Source organism: Lates calcarifer, linkage group LG17, assembly GCF_001640805.2.
Source record: "Lates calcarifer isolate ASB-BC8 linkage group LG17, TLL_Latcal_v3, whole genome shotgun sequence".
NCBI lineage: Eukaryota > Metazoa > Chordata > Actinopteri > Centropomidae > Lates > Lates calcarifer.
Window position 1 is genome coordinate 724,497 of NC_066849.1, and position 24,043 is coordinate 748,539.

At 39.4% G+C, this 24,043-nt stretch overlaps 1 protein-coding gene across 1 annotated transcript; it reads right to left on the reverse strand.

Annotated features, from left to right (window-relative positions):
• Positions 1-22,335, reverse strand: LOC108896968 (lysine-specific demethylase 4A). Its single transcript, XM_018696343.2, has 22 exons — positions 22,193-22,335; positions 20,762-20,931; positions 19,271-19,446; positions 18,987-19,101; positions 18,648-18,841; positions 17,849-17,898; positions 17,445-17,548; positions 17,165-17,302; positions 15,900-16,132; positions 15,427-15,581; positions 14,043-14,449; positions 13,677-13,773; positions 13,343-13,527; positions 12,916-13,120; positions 12,478-12,554; positions 11,574-11,629; positions 10,540-10,648; positions 9,069-9,257; positions 8,687-8,857; positions 7,863-7,982; positions 3,860-3,952; positions 1-3,749 (listed from the first exon to the last, which is right to left on the reverse strand). The coding sequence occupies exons 2-22, from the start codon at positions 20,897-20,899 to the stop codon at positions 3,609-3,611; spliced, it is 3,153 nt and encodes a 1,050-aa protein (XP_018551859.1). The 5' UTR covers positions 20,900-20,931; positions 22,193-22,335; the 3' UTR covers positions 1-3,608.
• Positions 22,336-24,043: the final 1,708 nt, after the last annotated feature.

Sequence of the window (24,043 nt, forward strand, 5' to 3'; positions counted from 1 at the left end):
TGAAGCAAATTTCTTTACTGAAACAAACAAAATGAATTTTACAAAATGCTTGAATGATTATCTGGAAGTTCAGTTATTTCTCTTCAAGAGGAGACAACAGAAACAAACAGCTCATCTCCTGGGTCAACATGTAACATCTCAAAATAGACTACATGACATTTACACTTCACAGGCCTCTGTGAAAATACACATACAACATGTTTTACAAAACAATGCAATAAAATAGAATAGAAAATCCACCCTCTTCATGTACAACTCTGTTGATACTTTATGAATAAAATAAATTCATTCTCCACTGGACTGATGAAAGCAGGGTGTCTGATCTGGCAACGACTAACTAGAAAACTAGCATTTCTCTGTCTGCAGTCTCACACCACAACAAGAAGTTCACAGGCAGAGGATGACATCTGAAGGCCACCATGTCCCAGTAACAAGTGCAATGTGATCAATGAGCTTGGCCAAGAGGGAGGGGTGCACAATCTGTAAGACATTTCATAAAATGTACAATTAACATTCTAAAACAGATTTTTAACAATTTAGCAATGGCAGCACACGACTATTCAAATGTCCTCGAAACTGGACTTAAATTAAAAAAAAAAAAAAAAAAAGTGCAATGCACAACTTTCAGTGGAAGAGTGAGAAAACAACTGGGTAGACAAAGCGCATTAAAAAATCTGAATGGATTCTTTAAAATTCATCTATATACGGTAGAAAAAATAGAACATACATCATCAACCTCAACTTCTGCAGTACTACTGCAGACTCATGTCTGTAATGCAGAGCTTACTTTCTTAAAGCACCTTAATAAATAGACTGGTAAAAACAAGTCAACATGTAAAAATTAGATTCAGTTGCACTAAATGAAATGGAAAGGAATGCAGTTAATAGATACAGTTGAAGAGGAGGCATAATCAGTGGATTTAATGGCATCGCTCCCACTTAAAGAAATACTTCATCCAAAGACACTTTTGTATAAATTTGTTACACACTGGGGAAAAGATTAGACTCAAGTATGAGCAGTCTCTCAACAAACTGAAATTATAGGGAGATACCACAACAACAGCAAAACAGTATTAAACATTTTTACTAAAAACTTTAAAACTGCTCATGCCGAGGTCGCAGTGTCCACTTGTATGCTCATATGTCCAAAATACTAGAGCTGCACATTAAACCCTGTAAATCATCTATGTCTTCTCAGTGCATGCCTTAGTTACTCTGTAAAAAAAAATGTATGTGTAACAGAATAATTTCAATTCATAAGACACAGAGATTCAAACTGCAGTTGAATGCCTGGAGAAAGACCAGTGACTGGACCTTTGGGATAACATTACTGTTGCTAAGGTCATGTATGAATCAGTCAACCGATCCTTATAAAAATGTCTGTAGCACCAGGTTGTAACTTCCTCTTTGATCAGATTGTTTCTGATTACAATTCAACCAATTCTGTGTAATTTAGGCAATGTTCTTGTGTTGCTTCTAGTGTTTGGACAAGATTTAAAAAGTTTTGATTACATTTTATGCAAAAGGGCACAAATCTACAAAAATCTAAAAAATGTAAATTAATTTAAATCTTTATAAACTTTAAAAACAAACTGTTATTGTACCTACACTAGTATAGAAACATTTCAAGCCATTCCCAGTGCTCTGAGGTGTGTTTTTTGGTCTGTTTGCTACTAAAAATAATCTTTCTGTAACTTCATTGTTGTAAGAAATGGATGCCACTTTTGTTGTCCTGAAGGAGCACAAGCACAATCATTCGTCTATCAGAAGCAAGTAGCTGACTGATTGAAACCTTTTGGGTGAAGTATTCCTTTAAATAAAGTATAATACCAGTGCAATTTTGTTTTCTGATCGATGCCTGTAAAGAGTCTAACCATGACTGTGCATTCCAACAGTGACTATCAACTCATGTTATTAAAATGCATGGCTCCATGATGTGTGAAGTGTTTTGAGAGGTCTGTGGTCAATGAGATTTTCAATAAGTAAATGGAACTGATGACTAAAATCGTTAATGGACCTGGCCTAGGGCTCTGCTACCTGCTACCTGACCTAATCAGCACCTTTTGTGTTGTGTACAGGACTTTTTGTAAATATGTTAACAGGACGAGCTTGTGTTGGGTTAGATATTTAGAATGTGACTCATTGAGAACATCTTTCTCTAACTGCATATCTATGTCAATGTGTTGCCCAATAGATGCCCAATGGCCTGTAGAAAGTGCAAAAGTCAAATTTAGCAGTGCGGGTAAGCAAGGCCTAATTACCAGCCTGGAAAAGCCCCAGAGCCCCAGTAGCCAGGTTTTTGGTGAATTTAGTAGTTAAGAGACAAGGTGCATGTTCCTGAACAACGTTTTATCAAATTAGCATGGCAGAACTTCAGTCTAGCCTCCTTAGACTATGAGGCCTGGCAGGTATCTGGGTAGCATTTTTAAAGTTGAAATGACGAGTCAATGAATCAATCAATAGAAAATGTATCCAAATTGATCATTTTGTACCAAATATATACTCACAACTTCTCCTCTCTCTCTTATTCTTAACTAAATAAAAATTGAGTGTGAGTTAATTTCAGCTCTGGGAAGTTGTGATTAGCGTTTTTCACAAATGTCACACAGTCAGTCGATTAATTGAGCAAATACCTGTCAGACTGACTGATGATTAAAATAATCATCTGTTGCAACCCTGAACACACTGATAATCCCAGCACACAATTTGGTAAATCAGACCCACAAATTAATAATTTGGGCACACAAATTAGTCTGTGTGTGCACACGTGACAGGAACTACAGGAATAATTGCAATAAGTGTGTTAATTTGACAGAATGAATTCAGCCATTTGAAGGCACAAGTTAGTAACTGTCAAATTCTAAATATGAGGTTACAAATGAATCAAAGATTTTACCTTTGATACCTGTCAGGCTCTGTATCATAGGCACTGGTGGCAGCAGGAAAGAAATAAAATGATACTGATATTATCCTTTAAACTTAGGTAAACACTCAAGTGGCAGAGTTACTTTATTGAATGCCAAATGTCACTTTTATACTGCTTCCTACTGTTACATACTGCCAGAGCTGTATGTCAGCTTGTGCACCATGTTCAGAGTCCTATGGAAAAACTGAAATAAAAAATACTGCTGTTTCCTTAATCACAGTCAAACAAAGAAAGCAAAAAGGATTCTCTTTGATTTAAAGGTATGCTACACAGGATTTGTTGGATGCTGTTTAGAAACACATCATTCAAAGCTGGCCGCTCCTACCCTGCTCAACATGTGCAAGTATTGTGTGATGTGTGATGTTCTGAAGCTCAGACAGACACGACCACTACTCTGCACAATCTTGCTGGAGGGTGGGAGGTTGCTAAATTTTTCCCACCCTCACACCCTACCTTTTTTTTTTTTTTTTTTGGTGGTGGTGGTGGTGGTGGGGGGGGTTTCCCTGCATAGTATACCTTTAACAAAGGAGGAGTAAAAAAAGACAACAGTCCAAAACAGGTCTTGAGGGAAGTCATCTGGAGCTACACTCTCTCAGTGGCTAGCTGCTAAGATAAGGTACAGTGAGCACAGTTCAGTCTGTCAGTGCTGGTGGTGCGTGGGTGAGCAGACAGGGAGTGAGGGTTACTCCATGATGGCTCTGTAAATCACAGGCTCTATGTAGTCCCCCCTGTAACGTGAGTTGATCACTCTCTGTCTCTTTGACTCCTGGATGATCTCCCTCTCTTCAAAGATCCCATCAAATCTCATGTCTGACGCTTTAGACTGCAGAGACAAACAAAGCGAAGTTCCAACTTAGTCTTTATTAAATGAACTGACAGGATTAGACAGAACATATTAGGGGAAAAAATATGGATCATTTTAGTTGCTCTTACCAGTCTAGATTTGACTCTCTTGGGGAGTTCCTCATCCAGACTGTAGACATCATCTCTCTTGGCTGTTAGCTGTGACCCATCTTCAAATTCCACCTGCATTCCAGAAATGTAGCAAAGAATACAGTCACGACACAAACAGAGCAAAACTGTGCAGTTTCTAACTTGTGGTCATTATCATGGCAATTTACATTATTCATCACTTTTCAAATGCTTCATAGTAAGAACAGAAAATAAGGATAGAAAAGAACAAAGCAGCCAACATCAGTTAACAACTTTAAAACACAAGTAGGAAGAGACAGTAAGTGCTAGTGTGCAACTTTTCTGTCCTTTAAAAAATTATACCATGGACACACTGTCTGCCTTGTGTGTGTGTGTGTGTGTGACAGCTTGCTCACTGCACTGCTGTGGCTCACACACACGTCTAAACCACCAGTGTGTCAGTTGCAATGCTGCTACGGTCAGCTCCATCTTTCTACATGGAATTTTTTCCTTTGATAATGGTCACCAGTAATATAACGATTGATTTCATTATTCAATTTACCCATGTTCAGGGTGGGAGTGAGACAGAGAGAGAGCACCTTAAAACTACTGTCCCTCACTTTCAGCCAAAGTGACAGATGTCAGTTTTATGTAATGTTGCTGGTATGATTCATTATAACTATCAACAGATTTTCATCCTGACTGTTTTTGCTGGAAACTGCACTTGTGCTTAAAAAATGGGCAAAACCCTGAAACTTTTGATGACGCGCTGCAGCAGCAAGGCCTGAGCCGTGCATCTCATGCAGCTGCATGGTTACTCTAACCTGTTAATATTGGCACTGAAATGAAAACCAAGACATTCCACTTCACACCACATCAAACACTGGCAGTATGTCCCGTGAGCTACAGCGATTCTGATTCACAGGACATTCCAAAGATGGGAGGTATGATGGTTCAGGCCAGGAGGTTTATTTACAAATAAGTTAAAAGCAGATCCTAACTGGCTAAGCTATGAGAAACTCCTCACTAAAGAGAACGGGTGTATCAGTCGAAACATTAATATTTTAATATATCTGAGATATAGAGCCCACACTGTTTTTCCATACTGACATAAACCTACTCAAATTAAAGCTGAGAGTTGGCACTTTAGCACCAATATACCAAGACAAATTCCTTGTAAAACGTCCTTGTGCAAACTTACTTGGCAATAAAGTCTGATTCTGATTCTAATATCTATTATTACATTTCAAATTGAATGTGAGGAAGAATGGAGCCTGAGGAACAAAAAAAAGTGACTGTCCAAATACTTATAGTATATCAAACCAAATGATCTCATCAGACCAAATTCGTACATTAAATGATCACCAGCTGCAAAAAATTAATAAACTAATAAAGCTGATTTCATGGTCACCAATTCAGTTGGTGCTCTGTATCTACTGAATGCATCAAAGAATAAAAATCTTAATATTTACATCTCTGTGTCCCCTGAGCTCCTGTATTTTGATGAAAATACTATGTGACATTCCCTGACCAAGACCACCGACCTGTCAACCAATCAAAGGAGTTCTTTCAGTTCCAGGTTTTTTTTGTTTTTGTTTTTTTTTTAAGCTCTACAAGCCAAGTCCTTGTACTCTGGGTGGATTCAATTCTGAATGACACACATTTCTGACTGTGATAGATGCACCTTGAGACACTTTTCAGTCAGACAACAGCAGTCTAAGCAGACCAGCACAGAGAGCTCTGGCAAAAACATCAGAACATCTGGCACTGCTCTGCACTGCCCAATCAAATGGTAACATGAACAGTATACTTCTACAGTTAACTTCACAATGATCCAGATGAGGATGAAATATTGATTTTAAAACTGCTGTATGGTATTCTGGCCTCTGGTAAGCCTTCAAATTCATGGATCTGTTACTCAACCTGGACTTCCTGGACTCTAGTTAATTGTCTCACTGATACTTGAAACAACACACCCCCACCACCATGCACCATTTCAACATAGGGCTGCTTTGTGTGTGAACACTGACTGCAAGAACAACATGTTATAATTTCTAATGCCAAAGGCTACACCTGTTGGCTGAATATTACCACCTAGTTAACACAGAATTCCCAGAGTGGGAATTTGTAGAGGCAATGGCCAAAACCCAATATTCTCAAAAGGAGCGACTGATAATATATGAGAGCTATTAGGTATAGTACTTTCCCAAAAAATTCAGGCCCCTTCAGTTTTTGCACACTTAATATTCTATTTTGGTCACCCTTGTTTCTTGCTGCTGTAACATGTGAATAAAATGTAAATAAAGTCTATCTTAATCTTAATCTTAACTTTTCCCACCAACTAAATCCAATAAACCATAATGACAAAGTGAGAACATGGATGTAGAATATTTTGCTATTTTATTTAAAATCAGAAACTGAAACCTTTCATTTATTAATGTATTCAGAATTTTTGCTGTGGTGCTGATTGTGGTCAGATGCATCATGTTTGCTTTAGTTATTAACCAGATATGTCTAGACTAGGGTTGAAAAGGGGTGGAAACTTTTCCATAGGAAGTTAAGCTAGAGAATTTTGGAAATATTCCAAGTTGGAAACTTGTAAAATATTTTACAATTGATGCTGAAAAAATGAATAGAAATACAGACAGAAATATGAACAGATGAACTCTCCTCAATCAGCTGCTAAATCAAACTCTAACCTACAGAAAACTGACAGACGGCAGAAGAAACAGCTTCATAGTGGAGCTAGCTACCACCATGATAGCTAGCCTCTTAAATTGTCAATGACATGGTGTTAGCTAGCTTACATTTAGCATATTTGATTTACCAGCTAGCTTGATACTGTATAAACTAGGGATGCACATGAATAATTGATTAGTTGATTAATCGACACAGTAAACTTAGTCGACATCTATTTTCAAGAATTGTGAAATTTTTATTTGACTAATTCTTAATCAGGTGGAGGCACGAGAAAAGATGCAGAACTTATGTTTATGGTTCTGTTTCTGCCGAGTGCTTCTTCTCTGCTGTATCTTGGTCTGTATGGTGCAAGCAAAAGACTGCAACAGACGTCTGCAATAATTTTATTTTTTATTTTTTGCTAGTTTAACTTTAGTAGCACAGATCAAATACAGTAAGCCTGATAATCTGATCCAAACTGACTGACCGGATGTAGTCTGTGTGCTTAGATACAGTAGTGTGGCTGTAGTGAGCAGGATTCTAGAAATGATCTGTGCATGTGATGGAGGAATGACACAGAGCAGGACAGAAATTCAATTCAATCAATAAGATTTACATAAAATTTACATAAAGGTTTATGCTGCAAGATGTTTTTTAAGCTACATTTAAGTTCCCTGTTATAGGCTAACCTGTAATTCTGCAAATTTTCATATATTTCCATTAATTCACAGACTTTTGCAACTATAGTCTAGAGCTTGACTGGAGTCCACTGACTGGCAAACTGAGTTGACTGAACATAGTTTATAGAGGCACACACAAACCCAACCCAAACCCAACTTCAGAGCTTCAGACGTTCTCTGCAGAGATGGGAAAAGCTGCCAGAAGAACAACCATCTCAGCAGCACACCATTAATCAGGGCTTTACAGTAGAGTCTCTTGACAGAAGCTAGTTTAAGTAAAAGTCATATGACAGCGGACTTGGCGAACAGCATTTACAGGACTCTGAGAGCATGAGGAAAACAATTCTGTGGTCTGAGGAGCCAAAACTGAAATCTTTGGGCAGAACTCCAAACACTGTTCTTCATCACCTGGCTAACAGCACCCCTACAGTGAAGCAGCATCATGCTATGGGGGTGCTTCTTAGTGGCAGGTATATACATACAGTCAAGACAAAATTTAAGCTCTGACGTCCTTAAATGGTTAATACCAGACATGACATCTGTGGAGAGATCTGAAGCCACTGTGAGTTTGGGCACCTTTTAGTTCATTTGTTATTTTTTCAATCCCTCTCAAATCAAAACTGATTATGCAACACAAAACACACAAAACAAAAAAGAATTCTTACCAGGTACATTTGGATGACATGAGCTGCCACAAATTTGGCCCCATACACCAGGCCATCTGTCCATCGCACCTGAACCACTTCACCCTGGGGTGGGGGTCCAAGCTGAGCACAGTCTCGGCTTCTAACAGAAAAATCAAACATTGTAGCCTTAGGAAACTTAACAAAGGCATTTCATCCTATCATGTGTGCACTGCTATAATGGACTGAAATATTGACAGAACAAAACTTCATTTCAGTTCTTCTTTCTTCTTTGCCATACCTTTTACTCGTGTTATAGTCAACAGCAAACAATACTTGTTGATTTTTTTTCACTTTAAAAGCCTAGCAAGATTTCGAACGTGACACTTCTGAGAGAAGCACTGAATCAAATTCATGGCTGCTTAACACTGTGTGTGGAACGCGTGACATGACTCTTGCTGTAATGATGGAATAAGGGCTGAAGAAATGAACTACACTGAATTTATCAAGACAACAACTGTCTGTAATATAAGCCTTTGGGACTGAGCTAAGTAATGGCAACTATTTGAGAACTTCATTTCTTATTTAGTATTATTTAATTTATCAACAGAATGCTACAGAGTTTGGTCATGATAGTACAGACCAGGGGAAATTCCAGAACTGTAGATAAATGCTGTATATAGATGAACAGGAATGAATATATAAATGGACAATCACGAATAGGGGGAAACTGACCAAGCTACATAATAAGAGGGTTAATGTATTTAAAGGGAAGATTCCAGATTTGTATTATTCATGTCTTGTTTTAATATTTGTTTCCTTTAAATATCAAGATTGAATTACAAAGATTAACCAGTGAAACCTACCACAATGTCTTCAGGGAAGAGATTGTCGCTGAAGGAACCATCATCAAAGTTGACTTCATAGAATGTTTCTTTAGACAGCTGCACCACATCACACTGGTAGTAACGGCCATTCTTGTGCTTACATATCACCTTCTGTCCCACAGTCAGCTCGTGCATGGCTGCTTTATTACGCTGTCAGAGGAGATGACATTACATTTTTTAGACTTACAGAAGTTGACTGGAAACTGCTAGTATTCCCTGACATTTTGGGCAATTTAATGTAACAGTACTGGACAATGCTTTCACTACTGTACAGCCAGAGAAAAGAAAGAGTAAAAAGTGCACATATAGTTCACATAAAGTCCTTGAAGAAGAGATTAGCAGTTCCTCAGTAACTCCTTACCTCAATCTGAGTGGGGCCTTTGTGTCGACAGCAGGTAACATGGACCACAAAAGGCCATTCATCTGGCTGCATTAGTACTCCAGCAGCCTGTGCACAAGTAGGATGGTAAGCAGTGGGACAGCGGCCATGAGAGCACTGCACGCAGCAGCCAGATGCCTTCTTCATCCGCTTCTTACAGTAGTAACATTTCTGTTGGAGATAAAAACCAGAGGAGCCAGGGCTCAGGAAACTGCAGGGGATGTGAAATGACTCCATAAAGATGACTTAGTTTGAATTCTTTACACTTTTTTAAATTTACATCTTGTTAGATCAAGATTATATTAGAGGCAGGTTTTTATTTCTACTTCCCACTGCTTCCTACGTTTATTTGATTATACTTCAATAAGACAACCTCCTGATTTCTAAATGGTCCTGTTTGAATGTGCTATTGATGCCAACACATTCTCTTTGTTTACTTGGAGTCTTAATAAATTCAGTATAAGGTACAGCACTAATTCCATCAGTACACCCTTTTACACCCAAAAATACCCTTTTGAAAATTAGACATCCTGAAGATGAATCAGGGACAATCAAGGCATATTCTAATGTGTTGGCATTGGCAAAAATAAAGTTGATCAAAAGCCAATCCTTTCTTTACTATGCTCAACTGTATTTTCTCCACCTTCAGCCTGCTAGTGCTGCAGCACTGCTCTCTGTTATGACAGCCTACAGTGTGAGTGATCTCCTCCTATATGTGAGTAAAAATTAGAATAAATGTGAAAATCACACCAGTGCAAGTTACTGCATTCTGACATCTGGAATGGAATAATACAAAGATTTGTTAATCTCAGACACTAACAAAATCACTGATGTTGCCTCTTTTTTTGGGTACAAAACGTCCAGGGAGCAGTTTTTCATTTTTAGCTTTTGCTGACTGTCACTTTTGCCAGTTCTGTTATATATTCACCGTTGCTGTCTGAGTATATATGATGTGTATATTTAATCAGTATTCAGGTACATGTTCAGGTACATTAACTACTTGGTCATCGTCTGTAAAACTTTCTCTTCTTTTTCTTTTTTTTCCTGACTAATTATTCCCGTTTTTGTTTTTGTTTTTTTAAATAGCCCTCACACCACTGTCTATGAAACTCAACACTTCCTGCTCAGGTATTTCACATTATAAGCTTTCAAGCAGCTTCATGTGCTTTATTCTACCACCTCCTGGTGGGCTTTAAATTCATCTGCATGAAATGTTATGTTTGATAAGAAAAAAATAAGCAAGAAAGCAGAAGATACTGGAACAAATTAGTGACGAACCACACTGCGTAAACTATAGCAGTACAGGTCATTTTATCCCTTATCCTTAATTAGCAATTGATCTTTTTTGTTTATGCTGTCTGTTATTTGAGACTCAACCATTATTTCACTACCAGCTTTCAACTGAGAATGTAATGGTAGAGTATCCATAAAAGTGGATGTTATTCAAACTCACCAGTTTAAATCTCTGCAAAGGGATTCCACTTAAATCCACAGGACTTCTTTCAGTGATACTGACAAAGCGTGCCTCCAACACAGCCACTGCACACAGCACATGTACCCACCTGTACCACACACACACACACACACACACACACACACACACACACACACACACAACACACACACACACACACACACACACACAGCCAGCTGTTCACAACTGAGAGATTCAACAAGCAAGTAATACACACTGATCTGACAATCACTATGTAATGTTAGCGTTGATGATTCTTTTGTTGTTCTTTTGTTTAGGTTATTTATTCTGAGCACCTTGTTATGGTTTACAGAATTACTTCAGCTTTGTTCTTCCAGGAACCACTTTCATCAAAATGTTTAAATTTGAACTATGGTGTGACTGATGGGTTATGACACTGACAGCTGATTCATGTTCATTATAACTAAAGGCTTAAGAGATACTACTTCTATTGTACTCAAGTGTTAAATCCTGTAACCTTGGAAACATGTTGGGCCTGTACCAGTGCAAACATGATAACACTTTGATGCCTATTCATAGTTTATTTAGTGTTTATTTAGTGGCCAACAGCGACATGATAGTAGATTTGAGTAAAATATAACCTCAAGTATCATTCTCAGTTAAAGTCTGTGTTCTGCTGCCTGCACTGTATGTGAACTGGGTTTCGAGAGGCATTCTACAGCCAAAGCTCCACATTATTGGAATGAAACTGATGACTGAAACTCCAAAATCATATCTTATTTATCAGACAATAATCTATTGGCGACCAATACACTGTGCATCTCTACATAATAATTAATCAGTTGAGTTATGGCCATAGATTTGGCCGTTGAAAAGCTGTTTAAAGAGAAAATTCAGAGAGCAGCTTAGCACTTTAAACCAGTTTGATTTGAAGAACTAAACATTAACCATTTCAAGGATAAAGGACCATCATCAAAGTGCACATTTACTAAATTAATTCAATGTACTTTCCAGTTTCTTCACACATTTTCCTGATGACTGGAGCAACTTACTTGTTGTTGTTGGCTTTCTGCAAGGCTCCACCTCTCAGTGAACACAAGCAGCAATTCTGCAAAAAAGACATGCCATAAATCAGCTGTCCAGACTAACAAAACCAACAAAAGTCCACTTGATTTGCAGCCAAAACCAATAGCTAACAGACAATAGACAATTGAAAGAGGCAGCGTTAGTGACACCGAACTGTGGTTTTAAACATTCTTAAATGATTCATCTCCAGTGCAACACTAACAGCACAGAATCTTCCATCTAAAGCTCCAGAGGACATGAACTTAGAACATCAAGTTCAATCCATTTATTGTTTTCAGATTACCAACTACTGTGTTCAACACTGGGTTAGAATATTGCCATGCAATCATTGTGTTTACATTCATTGAGTCATGTGGAGTTTCAATCTCAGCAAGCAGAAGAGTTGCAGAATAAACTCTTTGTTAGATGTCGTCATCTCTTTTTCACTAACAAAGTGAGAAGGAGAAGATGAGTCTTTCTTAAATTTCCTAAATGTTGTCCTCAATCAACAAAGTTGAGCCACATCAGAAACATGTCTGGGAAAACATGAGCTCCAGTCAGAGTTCTTGATGTCTCTACATGGAATCTCTGTCGACGCTGTAGCCCCAGTATGTATTTATGTCAGCTCTGGTGTAACTCTGGAGCCAGCACATGTAGCCACTGTAGATGCAGCCTAGCCCATTAACAAAGAGGTATAAATCCATCTTAACTGTAAATGTGAGCCTCTGCATTTAAGCAGAGATATAGGAAAATGAGATGCAGATCAGTAACAGTACAAAGTATCCTCATTTTTGCAGACCATCAGAAATAAACTGATCACTGAACTACTAAGAAGGCTCTAATTAAACAGCAATACGACATGTAAAGTAAATCCCTTGAGTGTTCACTGACCTCAGTCATGGCGTTGGCTTTGCAGCGTGCACATTTCCACTCCTTGCTCACACTGGCTGGATCCACACCATAACAGCCTGGAGCAAACAAACACAGACACAGTCTGACACACTGGAGCTCTGACTGAGAGAGTCACTGTCACACCATTACAAAGGCATTTGTTAGCATTTGCTGCCACCCATGTACAGTGTGCCAGGGCAAATGTAAGTGTTTTTATGTCTTATGCAAGATATGTCGTCAATGCTGCCATCAAATCCTGTAGTAACACATTTCTGAGCTAATAACATGGAAATATTGTCCACATTGAGAAAATGTGATGCATATGGTTGTCATGGTTTATGTAAAAACAAACTGATGTGTTTGCAAATACATATTATAAAACAGCCCAGGTTACTCATTTGCTAACAGTATTCTCAGTTCAAGTGTCTGTGTACTGACTGGTGTGGACCCGCACGCTGCAGTGTGAGCAGCTGATGAGGAGGCTGGTTCCATCTTCCTCCAGATGAGGGGTGACAGGCTGCTGCTCACACTCAGAGTCCTCCTCCGTGGTGGTGGTGAAACACATCTCTGGGATCAGAGGTTTGGTCCGCATCCGCCCACCAGGCACCATGACAGGACTGTCTATGCTGTTTGCACATTCAGTCTGACAGCAGGCAAAGCACACAGAAACAACAAGCTTACAACACCAGCAACAACTAATACCATATTCTGAATATGGACCTTTCTTAAAACTGCGTGTAATAATGAACAAACTTGCAGGAGAGCAGTGAGCTGCCAGAGCTAGCATGGTCTCCACAATGTGTGGTCTACATGTTGGTGCAGTAGATGAGTGGTAGTGACTGGAATCTGCTGTGGTGCAGATTACCTGCTGGTATGTGTGGAACAACATGCAGATGGAGCAGTATGGAGGTTTGGAGCCCATGCGCTGGTTGTACTCTCTCTCTTTCTTCAGGTTGGGTGGTCTGCTCTGCCACAGGTGAGCCAGAGGTTTAGCCCAGCCCTCCCCCTCCAGACCACCCTCCTCGACTGGGGGGGCCTCTCCTGGAGCCTCTGCACAATGGCAAAATTAACATTCTCATTCAGACCAGTTAAGAAGTAGGAGGAGGAGGATATTAGAAATTTAAAGTGCATTTCTATATATTAAGTGCTGATGGTGAGTGCAACAGTGCTGCATCCCACTTAACGTTGATATGACACACCTTCATCACTCATGCCATCCTTTATGAGTGGGTGGTGTCCTGGCAGCTGTCCTAAATCACTCTCTGGCTCTCCATCTTCCACCACCTCCTCTGCCACCTGCTGGAGAGAAACACCCACCGTCACCATCAGCATCCATGCTGGACTTCTTTTTTTTTTTTTCCCAAATAAACATACTAGCATTTTTGCATGCTTGTGGACCAAAAATGTATACTACTTAGGTAATCCATCATGGTGAATATTCATCATCTTAACTTGGTCATTAGGTTTTGTTCTCTAGTGGGTCCTTTAAATTCAAAAAACAAATCCACATTTATTCTTTTCACATTGTGTGTGTGTGTGTGTGTGACATGCTTGCATCCACTCACTGCTTTGCTCACAAGTCTGTTGTCTTTCTCCATCTCATTGTCAATACCCTCACTCTTCCTCTCTTCCTTGGGTGGGGCTTCTCCCTCTCCATAGTCTCCTTTGGCGTAGCTGTGGACATGCAGGACGTCCGCAGGGCTCAGCGTCCTCTGAAACAGTTTGTGTGCCGGGCTGCAGCTGCTGCCCAGCTGAGGCTCCACGCTGCCACCTGCTTCCTCACAGCACAGAGCCACCACCTGGCTCTCAACAGGCTCAGGAGGACAGACGTCTGCAGCCAATACGCTGCTCTTCTCTTTTTTTGACGGGCTTCGTCTGTTTGAAGTTTTCTTAGTGCTGCCTTTGGACTGAGATTTAGACTGTGGCTTGGTGTCTTTCTCCTTCTTAGGCTCCAGCTTGACATTCACTATGTCTGACAGAATAATACAGAAAAGGTACACATTATTGCAACAGCTGATACTACTACATGTACTGCAAACTGCCTCAGAATGTTACTTAAGTATGCAACTTTCTCTAGTTTAACACCCTATGAAACAAGTACTTACTGTGGAATTAGCCTAATAAACAATACTCAGACCTACACATTCGTTGTCACTTCCAGTTGTTTAATCAACTATATTATATGCACATACTGTACTGGTACTCTGATGCCAGAATATTCAAGGTCTTTTTCTGTCATCATCAATATATTCTGCGCTCATTACTTGAATCTATCAAATCTAATAACTGGACCTAATGGAAAATAACACTGAGAGAATTAGTTGTCTTTTTAAGATGTAGAGCTGTGTTTAATTCATATGCTTGCAGTCCAGTGCCCTAGAAGCCTGGGAATTTCTTATGATGATGTCAAAACAAAGACAGGCAGATGTGCAGATATGCATGTCCAGTTTTAAAATACATTACATAGTATTTATGTGGAGCAACTGAGGTTTGCTTAGTCTTCTAACTAGTATTGCTATTGCTAACCCTACCAATAATGACGCTCAACAGAGGGCACAGCAAGTGTGCAACAGATGATTCCTTTTACTCAAGTTTGTTTAGAGTGACTCAACAGCAGAACAGCAGGGAAGGTTTGACATTTTAATCAAATACTATTTTTCTTTTTCCAATATCCCATCCTTCAGTTCATTGTTGGGTTACTTATGCCATAAATAACCATGTTAGTGGTTCTTCAGTGACTTGAAGGACTAATTGTTAAAACAAGAGATAACACCTAGGCACTAAAATCAGGTCAATAGAGACCAGCACTATGGCTGAATAAAAAAAGCTTTCATCTTAAAAATGCTTTTCTTAGTTTAAAGATCAATTACTCCTCAAAAGTTGAATTTATTTCCGATATAACACAAATGCAAACAGATGAAACAAAGACCTCTACTAACTGTGCTGTACCTTTGTCTGGCTTGACAGGGAGTTTAGCTGGAGACTCCTTGCGCGACAGCTTGGCCTTCTTTGGCTCCACCTCCTCAGTTTCCTTCACCATCAGCTCAGGTTTGACATCTTCAGCAGCTTCAAGCTGACGCTTTGTCCCAGTCTGAGGCTTTGGACTGATGAGTGGGAGACATTAGTGAAGACTAACAGGATTCAAAGGGAAGCACTGCTTCTCATAGACTGGTGACAGTCAAGTAACAACTCTGAGAGAAGCTGTGGTGTTCGGTGCACGTACGTAAAAAACTTTAACTCAGAAACTTCACAATGAACTCACTGTACTGACTGACCACTGTCACTGACTGCATCAGCAGCTCTTAGTGGTGCATCTCCTCTCACTGGCAACTCAGAGCATTACTGTCAGCTCAGCTGTGGTACACAGTACATTACATCCTTGTTTAAAGGTTATTAAAAGACTGCAAAAGCCAAACAATCACCTTTTGTCTTCCTGGACAGGAACAGTGGACTCCTCAGATCCAGCTTCAACAGGACTGCAATTTGAAGGCTCGGTCTTGTCTTCTTTCAGAAACTCAGCAGCCTCTGGTGTGGGTTTGGTATGGTCGATGGGAGCATTGTCTTTCCCTGCCTTCCACAACTTATAACGGTCGGGCTGAAACTTGCGTACAAACACATCCATGGAGATCTTCACCATGTCCTGACGGCACGAACACTGGAGGGAAAACATGGATGAAGATTTTAGTCTAGGTTTGAACTGTGGTCAGAGCAATACAATGCTTTGAGAAAAGTTGCATTTTTTTGTTGAGGTTGATAGCATTCTCTTGAGTAATTCAGATATTCTGGTATATATTTGAAAATCTGAAAATATAATCTTAAGAATGTTTGGGGCCCCTGACCTTTCCTGTAGACCAACTATCAGGTCAAAATGTTCACTTGTACACATACATTGCTTAAATTTGACTGGCAGATTAAAACATGATTTACTGAGCACACTCAGCCACTCTCAGATGTGGCCCCACCATGAGCCTCCCCTCTGATTCCCCCATAAATCAAACTGTCAACTTGACACAAAAGAGATCTTATAATAGAGCCTGCCATGAGGTATAATAAGGACAATGATGCTCCTCAGAGGATGAATCCTCATGACCTCTGTCAACCTTTTACATTCTGCAGGGGTTTAATGAACACTGGAACTTCTGTGGTTCAGTTCAAACAAGGTCTGGTTTGAATGCTTGTTTGTTCAGTTCATTTAGGCTGGTGTTACAACTGCAAAACCAACCAACCACAGGTTTTTACAATGACAGAGGATTTTATGATGATGAATGTGTGATCTTGGCGTGAATTTTAATGATAAACTACTATTAAATCCATCAGTGGATCATGGGAGCTGTCAAGAAAGTCATCTCTACATCTGTATAAGAGACTTATATAATTATGCAAGATCATCTGGTTACAATGGTAACACAAGCAAAACACATCAAAACAACAACAACTACTCGCTGGAATATTATGATACAAGATGCCTTGAGACCAAATGATCAGTCTACAGGTATGAAAGCAACCTTTGTCTTGCAAGCTGGTTATGTTAACAAAAAAATGTGATATCATAACTGCGGTCCATAGGCATTTTTGAACTTCTGTAGCAAAGCACCACTACATAGATGTGGCCGGAGCCTTCACATGCGATGAATCATTAGATTACTCTGAATATACTACTAGAATATTCAGCGCTGTTAATGTGTACCAGTGTTGCCTGTTTGCCGTAATCGATCCATCGCTGCGTGGCAAAATTGGTAGACTCAGCACAGTTGAAGCCATGGTTGAAACCAGCATGATAGCCAAACGGGAACGTCACAATGAACTGCCCAGCTTCCTGAGTGACCTGGATAAAAACACAACATGTAGAATTACAATTACGCTGAGACCATATTACCAGAAATCTTCAACTCTTTTTCATCTCATCATTACCATCTTTTTTTTCTCCACAATGTCATGAGGTCAACACAGAGTAAATAAATGGTCACCTTCTCAAATGGTATGCCATATTTTTTCAGGATTGAGGGTGAAATTAAAGTCATCTTGTGGCGCAGGAAGGCTTCACAGCTCTGAGCATTTCCTGGAAAGAAACCTGGAAATACAAGAAAACCATCAATCAGTGACCATGACGCTCTTTGCTTGTGCACAGGTGTATTGCATATTTGATTTTTTAAAATATATAATATTGTAATGGAATATACACACATAATTGCTGCCATTGTATCTGAGGTACTTTCCATACAGCTTAGAGGTTCACTGAGCGCAGTTTTGACTTCCTCTTTAAAACCACTGAGCATGACAAGCTGAAGGGACTTGCGGCACCCATTAGCAATGAGTGCCTGTGGTAGTATGTTAAAATCCATCTGTGGAGTTCCCAGAACCCATTACATACCTTTGGCAAGTCGTTCCAGTCTTTTCCCATGCTCTGGTGGGACAACATACCTGAGGAGCAACAAAAGTACAAATTCATATAATATGATGATGGCAGCAGAGCATACCTTGCCTACTCTGAACACTACAGTCATGTGAAGTATGTTTTACTTTGGATGAGACATCTGCCTGTTTGTGGTTGGTTGATGTTCTTGAAAATGAAGAGAGTAAGTAATAACCACAGAAAAGAATAACTCCTTAAGGCTGGAACCACTAATATATTCACCCAGAATTATCAGTAACACCAAGAAACATGTTCAGTATATCTGAAACCAGAGCTGTAACATTATTATTTCAAATTTCAAATTTCAAATATACTATGTTGATTTAATTAGTAATTAGTAAAAATATAAATATATATCAATACTCTACATAAGGATACGCTTAACTAATATTCATACATTTATAATCTTTCTGATGCTTGATGCTGATTTTGTTCTTAAAAACATTTCTAAGGAAATCCATCACTGGGTAAACTGATTTCAGAGCAATAAATCACTGTTAATAAAGGAAGCAGCAAAATGTTTTATCTCATAAAATCAGTATATAAGTTAAAGGGCATCTGAAAAAAAATCATTCACACTGACTTTATGTTTGCAGTGGTAAGTCAGAATTGTTGACAGTTTTAATAACCTTTTCATTTTTTCAAAATACATTAAAACAGATGCTGATGATACATGTACAATAGTGAGAAGCTGAAAAGCAGAAACTTGTGTAACATGTCTGTCCAGCACAGTGTGTGGATGTGTCAGTGACTGTACCAGGACTTGGGCTCTCCAAAATGCAGGTAGTTGATGCTGTACAGATCCATGTCCTCAGTGTGCCATGCGAAAGCACTCTTCCACATCCCAAAATACAGGTATGGTGTGTTGACTCCCTTGATCTTGATCCCACTCTCATTCTCCACAGTGTCCAGAATGGTGTTGAGACGGCCAATGTTCCATTCAGTCACGTCCTGCAAAGGAAGGATTCAGCAGAGATTGTGAGTCACAGTAACAGACATGGCTGAGTGTGAGTATAAAATCATAGGGTTTGTTCCAGCATTATGAAGAGAAATGTAAGTTCCATTTGGTGAAGTTATCAAACCTATTGCCACTTACTGGATCGTACAGTGTTCCACTGACATCAGCCCCATAAAGGGGTGGGTTGAAGGTCAGGTTCTTCCAAAACTTCCTCTCCAGCTCGTCAAAATCCACATACCGAGGATTGCAGAACCTATGAGGAGAAATGTTTTAAGATATTCAGTGAAAACCATCTGAAGTCCAAAGAGAGAGCTCATAACAAAGTGACTCTGCATTACAATCTCATAGTACATGTGTAAAGAAATTATCAATCAACTCTTCAGCAGCAACTCAGCAACTATAATTTGACTATGTAAACTGACTTGTCCATGTTGGAAGTCTTGCGGAACTCATGGACGGTCATTGGTTTCTTCTGGATGTTGTATTGTGTGAACAGTCCAGACTGGCCTGTCACCACCTGCTGAATGGGAGCAGGGATCACCAGGTCATCGATGTCATCATACGTCCGTCTTGGCTTCCACCCTTTAGGTGGAATAACCTGCCAATGACCACGAGAGGAGAAACACAATGACAATCACATTTGGAGAAAAGCTCAATCTATCTCGGGTACATTTTGACCTTGTGACCCAAGGTGTTTTAGCTCACATATATTATTCAATTGATCTCTACAAGAATATTTTACAGGGGCAGCACAGTGGTGCAGTGGAGTTTGCATGTTCTCCCTGTGCCTGTGTGGGTTCTCTCTGGGTTCTCCAGCTTCCTCACACAGTCCAAACACATGCAGGTTAACTGCTGACTCTAAACTGCCTGTAGGTGTGAATGTGAGTGTGAATGGTTGTTTGTCTCTATGTGTTGGCCCTGTGATGGACTGGTGATCTGTACAGGGTGTACCCTGCCTCTTGCCCAATGTCAGCTGGGACAGGCTCCAGCCCCCCCCCCAATGACCCTTAATGGATAAGCTGTATAGATAATGAAGAATGAATGAAGGAAGAATATTTTACTCAAATTTGGTTATGTTAATCACTTTAGTTGTAGGATATTTCCAGTGTATCTCTGTCTTTGACTTATTATTAACTAATGGTCCAACTTTCATCCAACCCCCCTCCTCATCTGAGCTACAACTCACGTGAGACAGGTTTTGCTAACATTCAAGGAAAACTGTAACATGACATTGCTTCACATTGGATAGGTGTATTATAATTCAGAATACTACACTTGAATCAAGATACTGTCAGTATCCTGCCACATGTTTATCTGTGGGCAGCATGGATCTGTCTGAGCTACCTGTCAGATGAGGACTACAGTGGCTCTGTTGCTTTTGTTTATGCACTCCCTGCTCATACTTATTAAGTAAGGAGTAATCATTTTGTTTTGGGGCATTGGCTCTCTCAGCAGAGTCCATATCACTGCTTGAATTTACAGAGAGTTCCCTAAAACAGAGAAACAATTTTTTGTTGCCAAATCTAACTCTAACCGGTCACTTCCTTGACATACATCTGGTTCATCTCTCTCTTTCAACAGGAATTTGGTTCAGGTAATGTGTTGGGCGGAGTATGTTTTCAAATTGAGTCAGAATATTGCAAATGCCCATCCATCATTCTTCCATCTATTCATCAGTTTTCTCTATTGCCTATTTTGTTCATGATGAACAACTATGTACAACAACTACAAACTACTGAACCAAACAGCATAGGTTATAATGATGTCCTGTTTTATGAATTAGAAACAGTAACAACATATAATGTCAGCTACAAACAGTATAAGCTATAACACACAAATTACATTTAAGGAGGGATAATCAGTCAACACATTGTATCATAATAACCTAACAAAACACAACAGACCCTACTTACCTTTGCCATTCCAGCTTTGTGTGCTCCTTGTGACTCCATATAGGCAATGTACCGGCTAAAGTCCTTGAACTCCTCTTTAGAGGGGGTGAACGTCATGATCCTGGAAACTGCACTTTGGGCAGGCGTGTCTGTGGTCATCTTGTCTTGGGATGGTGAGTTAGACCTTAACTCTGAGTGGTGGAAAATGTGGACATGATCATGAAAACATCTAGATTACATCCCTGACAGTTACATGTTTGACAATGTCTGACTCACATAAAGCAGTATCTTAAACTCTATTCAGTCTGCATCAGGTCATCTGTGCCACCACTTGACAGTAACAGACTGTCTCAAGCAAGGAGAAAGTTATGGGATAATATTTTGTGACCAATTCTCTGTTATTACACCATTTGAAGTTATTGAAGTGGTACCAGATGTCATGCAACAGCCTTAATGCTGTTAAACTCCCTGTCAGATTATTTTAAAAATGTGTTTTCACTGCTCTTCATGCAGCTCACATCTAACTCAAAGGCCACTACATCTAGACCCGTAAAACCTGGACTAGGTATTCTTGACAAACAGTTTAGAACCCTATTTAAGACTGTGGACTTATTCTTATTCTATTTGTTAAAATGAAAATAGGGAAACTGATCAGTTTTTCTCCATGCAAACCAGGTCGTATGCTAATTTGTCAATCTTGAATTAGATTAACAAGCAGACTCCAGAGACCATGGTTCCAAGTTTGCGAAACCTTATATTTCTAAAAATAGACAAAAAACCTGATTCAAAGAAAATACAATATCACAAAATAAGCTATTTTTATTTTTGCATTAATCGAGGCTACTGTGCTGCTAAAGACTTGTCCCGTAAACCTCCAACCTCCAAGAATCTCTTCTTGCACCGTTAACCAACAAAGACGATGTATGACTTTTACTTCGCAGGCAACATACTCTTAACTCCGGCTTTAGGGACTCTGCTTGTAAAACCCGTGAGGATTTGGGGTCCGCCGTGAATCCTGATTGATTTTGATTCTCGGCCTGTGATTGGGTGAACACCACGTCTGTTACTCGCCGTGGCCCACTGACAGCGCAGCTCCTCGAAAAAATATTAAGCTAGTCCGCTAGCTAACATGCTAGCTGCAAGATAGCTTCTTAGGAACCAAAAGTGCAGTCGACAAAACCCGAACCACTGTCATACTCAGGAGTAAAGGGCAAGTAGTCAACATTCACAGACAACGCCAGCTGCCTTGTCAAACCGGACAATAATTTATAGAAAGCAGAAGCAACCGCTAAGTGTGTGGCGGAGTCAGAGATCTGACAGCTGCCTCCGCTCTCAGCTAAACAACTAGCAAACACGGCTTGTTGCTGACCGCTAGTTCCTTGTGCACAAACTTACAGTTACCCCTGCTCTCCAACAAACGAACTAATTCTAAAGTGACAAACATTAACTTACACACGCTGAAATGTAGATGAGTTGTTTTTTCCTCAGATCCTAGGTAGTATAATAGAAATACAGACATCATCAGTCCGGGTAGGAAAGACAGTCCTCCATTATTCCAGTGACGCATGCCCAGTGTGTGTTTGTTTACATGGAGCCCAGTGAGGAGGAGCTTCCGTACTCCTCTTAGCCAATCACAATGTCCTCCTCACCAGCCCATGCCTCATATGTGTTGTAGTTGAAGAGAGCAGCTACAACACATATAAATGAAGTTTAACTAGGCTTTCCCAGCCTATCAGAGACTAAAAACACACAGACAGAAATTCTGATATGTTCTATCACTGTACCTAAAGTTCATTTTCCATCCATAATTGGATAAAAGGGGGCAGTGGTTACTGTGGGACTATGTTGAAGTCCGTGATAGGGGTCAGGGCAAGAACAGTGTAAGTGCTTTTAATTACGAGGGGTTTGTGTGGCTGGAGGAGGAGGGGGCAGCTGAGAGTGCTGTGCTGAACCTGCTGTGGAGCATCTTCAACTGTTTGGTTTGGTTTTCCTCAGCCTGGAAACCTGTGATTACTGGACCACACATCTCCTCCACTGTTTTGCTGGAGCTTCTTTTCCAGCTTCCTGTAATTATTATTAATTACATAGGTGCAAATATACAAAACACACACACACACACACACACACACACACATTAGACAGCACTCTCCATCACCATCATCAAAACACCAAATAATGGAATATATTTTGGAGGTATGGTGTCCCATCCCTCTTATAGAGTTCCAGAGACTTGTAAAATATGACAAGCAATATTCTGAATATTTGACAGTGCTGAGTATTAATACTTTTTTTTTTTCTTCTGTTTTTTTTTCTTTTTTTGTTGTTTTTTTGGTTTGTTTTTTGTGCATTTTACAGCCCAATGAGATGGTCTGAATGTCAAGTTGAGTCACTTTTTAGTATAGTATTTTCATATGTATGTCACACAGTGTGTTTTCAAAGCTGCCTCCACACTGCCAGGAATATTACTGTTGTTTTTTTTATAATTTTTTAATACTTTTCTGTTGTTTTATTTACTTTTTGCCTCAAAACAGTTCAATTTAAAGAATATGAATCTGAAAAGCACCAGTGGTAGAATGAAACTGAATAGATCTATTCAGGGATTGTTCTTTAGTACAGTTTTGAGTTGTTTAGACTTTATTCAAGTATTTTTATTTAATGTTACTTTATACCTTTACTCTTCTCCAGTTAATTTACAGACTCATTGTTGTAAACTATAAAAAGTGGTTAAAATCAGTTCCACCCAACCAATTTTAAAATTTAAGTACAGCTTACCTGTGCCTGTATCACTAATGATAATAATAATAATAATAATAATAATAATAACACCATAGTACATCTGCAAAGGGCCAGTCTGCATAAGTACTTTAATACTACTACCTCTTTGCAGGATAATAAATAGTCCTACAGGATTCTCTGACAGTCAGAGACAAATTTTAGAATTGATAAATATAATCTCCTGATACTCATATTTCACTCAGATGAACATTCACATATGAAGCTTTCTTCATAAATGTGAAACACTGATAATCTACAGACTAGAACAGGCAACACAACAGAGAAAAAGGGGGGAGGGAGAGAAGTGTGTGTACAGCCATGTGAAAAAGAAAACACCCTCTTTGAATTCTATGGTTTTATGTATCGGGACATATATGTCCTGATACAAAACTTTCTTTTCCACATGACTGTGCATGAGCTCTGCATTATTTTTACCCTCTGTCCTCAGAGAAGCAAAAAGGGCAGCAGATCCACCCACAGGTAACACCACAGTGCTAAGAAGTGAAAGAAATCCACCACTTTATATAA

What these genes read in the sequence shown, in the direction of transcription:
- LOC108896968 (XM_018696343.2), bottom strand. Translation starts at nt 20,899, where the DNA reads ATGACCACAGACACGCCTGCCCAAAGTGCAGTTTCCAGGATCATGACG. An exon ending in ACTGGAACGACTTGCCAAAG is followed by an intron (nt 17,549 to 17,848) that starts GTATGTAATGGG and finishes TTGTATTTCCAG; the next exon opens with GTTTCTTTCCAGGAAATGCT. An exon ending in CTTTGCAGAGATTTAAACTG is followed by an intron (nt 9,258 to 10,539) that starts GTGAGTTTGAAT and finishes TATCTCCAACAG; the next exon opens with AAATGTTACTACTGTAAGAA.